Below are 9,676 nucleotides of genomic sequence, written 5' to 3'. Positions count from 1 at the left end.
GTTTAACTACTTCGATCCGACGGCAAAAGAAAATTGTTTATTCAAGTCCAATTTAAAGGATCGTTAAGACAACGATTGGCTGGCAAGCGGCTATTTGCGAAATGGGAAGCACCAAGCTAAATGTTTGATACAGAGGCGAGAGGGCGAGGGACGAGCCGTTGTGGAAACACCAACTCGAGGGAACCTTTGATTAGCTCTCATTCGAGGCTATTGCTACTTTGGAAGCACTTCATCTAGTTAAGGAGAAAGGAGCATGGCTTCCCCATATGACTGTTGAGTTCGATTGTTATTAGCTGGTTAAATTTACTTGCTCTTTGTATACTCATTTTATTGTTGATCAGGTCTATGAACTTTGTGCTAGCCTTGGTTTCATTAATTTCCAGTATGTTGATAGGTCGGATGGGGCTGCGCATATATTAGCCCAATTAGCCCTTGATGAAAACATATATTTCTATTTCGGTTTGGACTATCCAATTGTCATTTACTAACTTGTATTGGATAATACTTTGGTTGCCTAAGATATTTTACTCTTGTGGGCTTTTTCTTTTTTCCTTTTTAAATAAAAAAAATTATAATAATATATATTTTACATGGTTTCAATTCCAATGGAGCTGTTAAAATCACATAAAAAATAACTTAACACATGAATAATATTAAACCGGACCAAAACTATACGACATGTTTAACTTTAAACCAATTGGAATAAAGTTTTAATATATTTATTTATCATTGGCCAAAAAAACTATGTTTACTTATCTTCATTGCTTGGTTAAGAAGTTAATCACTATAGTATTATAATTAAGGGATTTTTTAAAATTGTACTTAGAGTTAAAAAAAACTACTACAATTTTCTTAATTTTTTATTTTGTAGTACACCTTAAATTATCCTTTCAACCTTGTGAAGTATAAACAATCCACTAATAGTATATTAAATAATTTTACTATATAATTAATTACACTGGGATTAATTAGTTGGTTCAAAAAGTTGGCAATTTGATATTATAATTAATTAAATAAGCAATGATTATATATGTTTAATTAGTTTAAACAAAGATGGATGATAGATGGAGGTGTTCCTGAAGTGGGGAGAGGATCTCTCTCCTTCTCTTAGTTTTATCTTGTCTTGAGAATGAGGAGCCCCCCATTCAAGTCATGAGGGGTGATTTATACAACCATCAATTCTTATAGGACAAGTGTGAGGCTTGTAAAGATCATATGAAGATCGTGCATAGTCTATATGTCTTTAGCCATGAAGCACTTGACAAGATCTTTATGCGTTGTGGTTGACCTAGCGAGGTCTTCCAAGTGAGGTGGAGACAAAATAATAGCCCCCTATTGAAGGGAAGCTTACTTGAGACAAAAAAAGTGTTGAGGAAGTTTTTGTGTTGTTGGTGAGATCTTTTTCACAAGGTGTTGTTGATATAAAGAGATTCTTTTTCATTAGTTTTTAGCCAAAAAAATTTATGCATAATCCTATTTGCAAATTTAGGAAAAGTTATTACGAATATGTCTATAATTTGATTGCTCTTACAAACCTAAAAAAGTAAAGTGAACAGGTGTTGAGCTTAGAGGGCAAGGGAACATGGAAGTATGATAGCCTTGAAAGTAAAACTTCTCTGAAAGCAAGCGAACTCAGTAGGTATAATAATCATGGAGGTAAAGTCGTCTTGTAGGCAAGTGAACTGGGAAAGTATGATAGCCTTGGAGGCTAAGTTGTTTTGTAGGCAAGTGAATCCAAAAAGTATGTTATCCTTGGAGGCAAATCCATCTTGTAGGCAAGCTAGAGGAGAAAGTACCATAGCCTTGATGCAAATTTGCTGAAGAAAAAAAGGTATAGTGATGATAACCTTGAATGCAAAGTTGCTTTGTAAGCAAGTGAGCTAGGAAAGTATGATAGCCTTAAAGGCAAATCCACCTTTTGAATTTCAATCCATTTGGAATTTGTGGTTGCCTATGGATCCAACCGCTTTTGGATATTCTACAAACGTACACAATTTTGACCGTGGTTCTAACTCTTTTTCATCATTTGTCAATATGTGTGCTAGGAAACCCAATATCCTTAGATGGTTGAAGTTGGGCGTCCTACTCATTCTACAACTCTTATGGAATCCTAAGTGCAAACTCAGTTAGGAATTTTGCCTAAAATTGTAACACCTCACGCTCGACCCCTCCACCTGATCCGAGTATGAACGTCACAAATGGACCCATACTTAATTTGGCTAACTTAGTTACAATAAATAGTCTAAGGTAAAATAATTTTAAAAAATAAAATTAATAATATAAATTCATACAATCGATGCCTCAACCTCTAAATGCTTTGTCTCAAAACGATCTATTTATTTATAATGAGACCTTTAAAGTATGACTAATGGCTAGCTAACTCAGTGTCCAGACTCTATGAACGTCATCTAGTTACACCATTATTTATTCTAAGGCGGTGCCTCCAATGGTAACCTCTTTTTTTCCTATATGCATGACTTGACCCATTGACAATCTCTAATCTCATTGTTTCCTTTGGCTTAGTCTCTCCTTGAAGTCTTCGATCAACCTCGCAAGTCCTGCTAACGTCAATCAACTCTGTAAGTTCAAATGAACTTAGTGAGTTCATTCATCCGATTATAAATAAACCCTATTGCACGAGGGTAAACAACATAGATAAATTAAATATAAATACTCCTAGCTTGCCCAAGGCGAATATTTAACATCAGGGTGGCAGACTTCACCCGATCTTTCGAGCTACGCGGCTCATTCTTCAACTTTTCTTTGGTCGGACTCTCCTTTAGACCTTGTTCTGAACATCTCGCTCTATCAGAAGGTCCAATCCTTACTTCTCGTTTATCTTTCTTACTCTTTCCCCCTTTTACGAAGTGTTCGCCGACCATTCCTTATTGTTCATCGACTTCCCATTATGAACCCCTTTGGTATTGTTTTCAATTATTCGCCTAAAGATTCTTAGGACACATCTTCCTTGGCGGACTTATTCGTACTAACTCTTGGCAGACTTCTTCTCTATCTGTACTTGAGTATTTAAAGACTCGTTGACATTTTTGGTATTGTGCTGTCATACAGAACCCATCCCTATCCCAACTGTTGGTAGTAATAATGGGATTAGTTCCAGTAATCCTCCTTTTTGCACATAACTAATCTTGAGACCTCACCAATCCCCATAACGAACAACTGCCTTATCGTTTTATAGCTATACGAGCCTACCATCTCACTTACTCATTTTATCCCTATGAACTATCGTCTTCATGGTACACCCGCAATAGACTTTCCTTAAAGCGAAATAGTCTTGACAGACATTTTGTCTCCTTTTATTTTCTCATATTTAGGCCAACTCCCATGCTGCCTACCTTTCTCCAATTCCTGTTAGGTCCTTCCCTGTGTCTTGTTGGCTTCCATATCTACCCTTACCTCATTCAACAATTTGGTAGATACCTTATGATCTGCTTGCCTTACTTATGCTATCATTTACCCCTCCATCTACGTGGTTTCTCGCGATCGGTGTACTGGCTTATACTCCTCACTTGAAGTCCTGGTGTACTTTCCACATTCGTCCCAAGGCAAACTTTGTGGGCTGTCGTAGCCTAGCTATGTTCTTATACGTTTTCTATCTTGTTCCTTTATTCTGCCGGAGCTGCCTATGTTTACTATCCTGGCGGACTTACCTCGAGTTTACTATCTCAGTAGACTTACCTCGTGTTTATCGTCCTAGTAGACTTACCCTGTGGATGTCATGTCATCTTTCATTCATAGTCTTATACCGGTTCGCCATCCTAGCGCATTACCTCATGATGCTGTGGAGTCTTTCATCCTTGGTCTTACTCATCATACTTGACGGTCATAGCGTCTTTCATCTATGGTTTTACACTGTAGATCTTATACCATTTACCTTGCTGTTATGACGTCTTTCATCCATAGTCTTATGTCATTACTATTACATTGTAGCATGTATGACTAAAATACCTCTAGGTTAATTAGAGTTTAAGTGAGAAACTAAAATAGAGTTTAAATGAGAGAAAAAAAATCGAGAAACTTGAGTAACACGTTGCCACATTGTGACGTGGCATTCGCGTCATCGAGATGAGGGGGACGTCACTTCGTTGAGACGAAAACTCTCTTCTTGTTGTGACGTCAGCTGTTCGTCGAGACAAAAAACACTTCCTTGTTGTGATATCACACATTGTTTGGTCTGAAAATGAGATGCATAACTCCACAATTAAAATTTTATTTTGCAATGTTTACTTACATTCATTGTTTAAAGAAGCGCAAAGATAAATATAATATTATAAAAATTGAATATTAACAAATTTAAAACTAAATAAATTAACTTAACAATTATAGAAAATAAATAAGCTACAATTTTTATTAATAATATTATTTAAATTGTAATAAATTAAATATTTAAGAAGATTTTTTTTTTGTATTGTCTTAATATTAAATATTTATAAAATTAAATAACATTAACATAACCAATTATAAGTTGGTTATATATTTTAAAAAATACTTTGACTACATTGTTTTTTGGGAAATTTATTAAACTGTTGTATGCGCTTTAGTTATGTCGTATATATATATCAGTTTCATACCATTAGAAATGTCAATCTCAAACCAAAACATTCTTTTAATAGGATAAATGTCAATCTAGAAACCATTTCGCTAGTTATGGCGTCATATTTTGTTGAAAATATACATATATTCTTCAAATTAGAAAATGTTCCAGATAAAGTCAAATTCAATTTTCTAGGTTATAATAATCTACAAACTTACTCCCTAATTTGATATGTAATTTTTTTAATGAAATTTTTCAACCCTTAACCAAGGAAAATGAAACACAATAAATATATATGAATTATCAAATTAAAAAGAAATGAAAATTTAAGAAAGAGTTAAATGATATTAAGTTTTAAAATTAATGAAGAAATCAATCACATACTCTTTAATTAAATATTAAATAAGTTTCTGAATCGTCAGAAAGTAAAAGTTGCCTCCAAATATTAAGTAATCTTCAACAAAGTACAACTCCTCTAATTTTCTCAATATTCTGGATTAATGATTTCTTTTTGTTGATTAGTAACTGAGGCTTGAATTAATAACTTGTTTAAAATAAGATTGGTACAATCATATACCAACAAACAAATGAATATTTTCAATCAAATGAGTTGATACATAATTATGAGCAGGGGCAGTGTTAAGGGCCATAATACTCTATTTAGTCCCTTTTTAATTATTATGAAGTATTCAATTTAAGCCTTTTTATTAGCCCCTAAATTTTTAAATTTTTATTTTGCGTCCACTAATGAATTGCTAACTTCACCCCAATTATAATCATAAGAGTGAAAAAATTTATGTAAAAATATATTAAAATTTAATAAGAGTTTGGTTAAAATGATTAAATTTAAGTTTTAAAGATAATGTGTCCTAAGTTCAAATTTTACTATAGTTATATTTTAGGGTAAACTATACTTAAAGTCACTAAACTATTAATTAGTTTACATTATTGTCACTTAACTTTAAAGAGTTACAAAATAGTCACAGAATCATATGAAAGTTTTTATTTAATTCATTGGTTGTTACGTTTTTTTTTTGGCTAGCAAGTCCAAGCAATAATTCAACAATCGATATGGTGGATTATTGCCTATCAACGACTGGAGGAACATACTTTAGATCCAAGTCAATTTGACGGTCAATGTCAGAGATTGAAGAAGAAATTTGTTTGGATTTTGGTTCGCAAATTCATGATATTCAAAATTGTTTCATGAAAAAAAATGAATTATAGAAGAAAAGGGCAATGAGAACTTTCGATTAGTATAGGTGGTGCAAACAAAGAAAGCTATACAACAACGATTTTAATAGTCTAATAACTTAAATGAAAACCTTCGAATAGTTGTGATTGTTTTCTAATATTTTAAAGTTTGGATGATCAAAATGTAAATTTACTAATAGTTTAGTGACATTGAGTGTTGCTTACTTAATATTTTATAAAAAAAGAACATAGAAAGACAATTTTTTTTTGTATTATATTTGTAATTTTGTAAAAAGAGCATCTTTTAATTATTTCCTGAATTGGTGTCTAATTAACTTATGCACTAATTTGATTAAAAGCTTAAATAATAGTATAGATTAGACTTGTTCATGAGCTAGGCCACCCGGCTCAGCTTGAAGACCTAGTCGAAAAGTGGGAGGGTTTAGGTAAAGATATAGGTTCAAAAAATAGGCTTGGGCAAAAAAAATAAGGCCTGTTTAGAAATCGGGTCAAGCCTCGAGTAAGTTTTTTCCAAGACCCGCCCCAGTCCGAATTTGCAAAAAAATTGTTGTTTTGCTGCTGTTTTTCTGCCATTTCACTATTATGTTGCTGCTATTTTGTTGTTATTGTTTGAATATTGTATAACTCTTGTTTTATTGTTAATTTGACTATTATTTTAGAAGTATTTGCTTGTTAAGTCGCACCATATTAGTGTTATTTAAGTATAAAAGCTTTTTTGAATTTATTTTCAATTTCTTAGAAAATATTTATTTTAATATTTTTAGCATTTTTGATATATTATAATTTTAAAAAAAAATTAATACAAACTGACCAGATCCAGATTTTAACATTTTTATTTGGGCCAAACTTGAGCAAAATTTGACATCCATTTTTTGGGCTTAACCAACCTATCAATCATGCCTAAATTTTTATTAAGGCACGACTCGTAAACAACCCTAATATAAATGTAGTATATAAAGTTATATTTACAGTCAATAAAATAAGATAATTGATAAGGTACTGTTCATTTCGCATCATTACTGTTTTAACAAATTGAAGAACGTGATGTGCGTAATATCCTCTTGGAATGGCAAAATTATCCTAAAGAGAAAACTATAACTAAGATCCCAAGAAATGCCTCCGCTACTGAAATGCGTGTAAAATTACAAACAAAGCGTCTCCGTCAAGAAATCCCTCTGCTTTCATTTCTTCTTTATTTTAATTACAATACTATAATCAAACAAAAGCTTTTAAACTATATATATATATATTATTAATAACTGCTTTGATTTCATTCTCCTTTTCCCGGAAAAACATTTTCTTTTATTCTCCTTTGATTTTGATCTCAAGTTTCTAATCCCCAAAAACCCAACTCACTTATCTCTTTCTTTCGTGCATCACAATTCTTTTTCTTTGTATTGTTGCAGAATCGAAGTTATCCTTTATATTGTTTCGGAGGTTTTTAACTTTTTTAACCCCTGAAATTTCATTGTAAAGTATCTTAACTAACTCATCTTTCCCATATTTCTGTTTTACTTTGTTTCTTTGATTCATTTCTTGTTTCTTTTTGCAGGGTTCTTGAATCTTTAAAGGTTCCATTTTGATATCATACATCAGGGAACTTCATTAATTCAATTGGTCTTGGAAACAGGTTTGGAAATTTGGGTTGGCCTTTTCCTTTTTGGTTTTGCCATAGTTGGTTTACTGTTCAGGGAAATTAGCGCGGGAGCTTGTAGATATTAGAATTGAAATTGAAAAAGCAAAAGAAGAATGTTGGGTGAATTCATAATCAGATTGCTCATGTAAGTCATTTTGCAGATGTCTTCTTTCTGATACTTGTTGTTTTGCATTCAAAGTTCTTTAATTGTTAAACTATAATTAAAGAATGTTTATTTTGATTTGATCCTATATATATTCCGGTGATGTTTGTGAGTTCAGGTTGATTCTTGGATATGCATATCCAGCGTTTGAGTGCTTTAAAACGGTGGAGAAAAACAAAGTGGAGATGCAGGAACTCAGATTTTGGTGTCAATATTGGTATCAAATCCAACCCTTTACCTTGCCAATTATTTTGCATTTTCCTTTGAAGCCGTTGACTTTTCTCATGCTTCTGGACAACCTTTGGGCAATTCAAACTCGTGGAATTGGTTTTTTTTTCCTGCTTTGTTTTTCATGTCAAGCTTTGAGTGCTTGACAAATTCAACGGCAGCAAGTTAATAAGACTTAATTTGCTACTTGGCTAGAACTTGGCAAACCTCAGTTGGACTCAAAACAATGTGTCACAACAGCTTTGATTAGAAACCCTTTACCTAAGCCCAACTCAGCCCAGGGACACTTGTATTAGAAACTCATCATGTCACGAGAAACCATTCCTAATTGGCTTGCGTAATTACCTTAACGCGTTAAAAAAGAATGTGTTAAATGATTACTTCAAAAGGGTAATCTACACTGACATTAGTTTGATTAATGAAGTAGCGGATGGTAGATTTAGAACGTAACCGATCAGTCACCATCGAGTTAAATAGGGATATGGGAAACTTGGCGCTATTTATTCCATTATTATTGTCATAAACGATGCACGCATAAAGTTGAAACCAAAACTTGTGTCAGTTGTTCATTTATTCAGCTTTGTATATTAACATGAAATTTGCAGGATCCTTTTGGCCTTCCTGACAGTCTTTGAGAGGATAGGGGACATATTCATTTCATGGTGATTCAATGCTCTCTGACTTATTAATGCTCTTCCAATCTCATTTGCTTACAATCCTAATCTTAGATTTTAACTTTTTCCCCAGGTTGCCAATGTATGGGGAGTTGAAGCTTACGCTCTTAATCTATTTATGGTATCCTAAAACCAAGGTAAAGGCAGAACGTACAAACGAGCAACACATTTGATCTTTTTTTTTGGAGGGGAAATAAAGGTTTTGACATAAATTTAGGGAAGCGATTATGTATACGATACCTGGTTGCGGCCTTACATGGCAAGACATGGAACAGAAGTAGACAAAAAGGTACAAGACGTGAGAGCTAGAGCATGGGACTTTGCGTTGTATTACTGGCAAAATTGCACTGAATTGGGGCAATCTAAATTCTGGGAAATGCTTCAATCACCCAGCTTAAAACATGGGAATCAGGTAACATTTTCCCCCATTTATTAACTTCTTTCATCCAAAATTTATAATTTCTTCAATGTAATTGCAGAAAAAGAGGAAGAAGACAATCAACCGTTCAACCGCAGAATCAGGCAACTCAGGGTACGAGATTCCAGACTCCCCAAGTCATTCCGGGCTCTACCAAGCTCTTCTAAAGCTTCGTCGTACCAAACCACAAAATTAACCAACGGAATATGTATGAAAAGATCCCCAAAAGTGCATACAGGAAAAAGAAAAGTCTGAAATTAAATTCATTCATTTGTTTTCCTTTGTAATAAGCTATGGTTCTACTTTATATAAGAATGTTCGCCCAGTTTCAAAACTGTTGTATATCTCTTGGCTGGTGAAATGGATTCCAACGATTGGAGGTTCCGATCAACCAAAGATTTTGACATATATTTACATTATTCATTATTCTATTTTATTTTTTCTAATGTTTTATGAAATATATAGTTTATTATTGGTTGTCTTATAAAGTATATCACTTTTTCCAATTTTGATATCTAATTTTTTTGGTGCTTATAAGGAACATATTAGTTGAATGACATTAATGGTATAAAACAACATGCTATTTCTTTGTTAATATCTGTTAAAAAATATTTTACATTTTACATTTTCCTTTTCCTTTTTAAACAAAAACAATTTTCTTTCTTTTCCTCCTCTCTCTCTTCTCGTGTTTTCTTCTTCTTTTCTCCCAAAATAAAACCCCACGCTACGTCGTTTCCCCTACCTCCAAACACCTTCTCGAACCAAATAGTGGGGGAGTTGTCGGACTTCA

General features: G+C 33.1%; 1 protein-coding gene across 2 annotated transcripts; it reads left to right on the top strand.

Annotated features, from left to right (window-relative positions):
- The first annotated feature begins 6,822 nt into the window (after positions 1-6,822).
- Positions 6,823-9,322, top strand: LOC107942216 (HVA22-like protein j). Of its 2 annotated transcripts, none has more exons than XM_041076656.1 (7): positions 6,823-7,237; positions 7,320-7,548; positions 7,685-7,783; positions 8,400-8,456; positions 8,542-8,605; positions 8,686-8,880; positions 8,948-9,322. In XM_041076656.1, the coding sequence occupies exons 2-7, from the start codon at positions 7,517-7,519 to the stop codon at positions 9,080-9,082; spliced, it is 582 nt and encodes a 193-aa protein (XP_040932590.1). In that variant the 5' UTR covers positions 6,823-7,237; positions 7,320-7,516; the 3' UTR covers positions 9,083-9,322. The 2 variants fall into 2 exon arrangements, with proteins under 2 accessions (XP_040932590.1, XP_040932591.1); XM_041076657.1 differs by having other exon boundaries at positions 6,836-7,204.
- Positions 9,323-9,676: the final 354 nt, after the last annotated feature.

The sequence above is a fragment of the Gossypium hirsutum genome, chromosome A09, assembly GCF_007990345.1.
Source record: "Gossypium hirsutum isolate 1008001.06 chromosome A09, Gossypium_hirsutum_v2.1, whole genome shotgun sequence".
Taxonomy (NCBI): Eukaryota; Viridiplantae; Streptophyta; class Magnoliopsida; order Malvales; family Malvaceae; genus Gossypium; species Gossypium hirsutum.
This window is presented reverse-complemented; position numbering and strand designations above follow the sequence as displayed.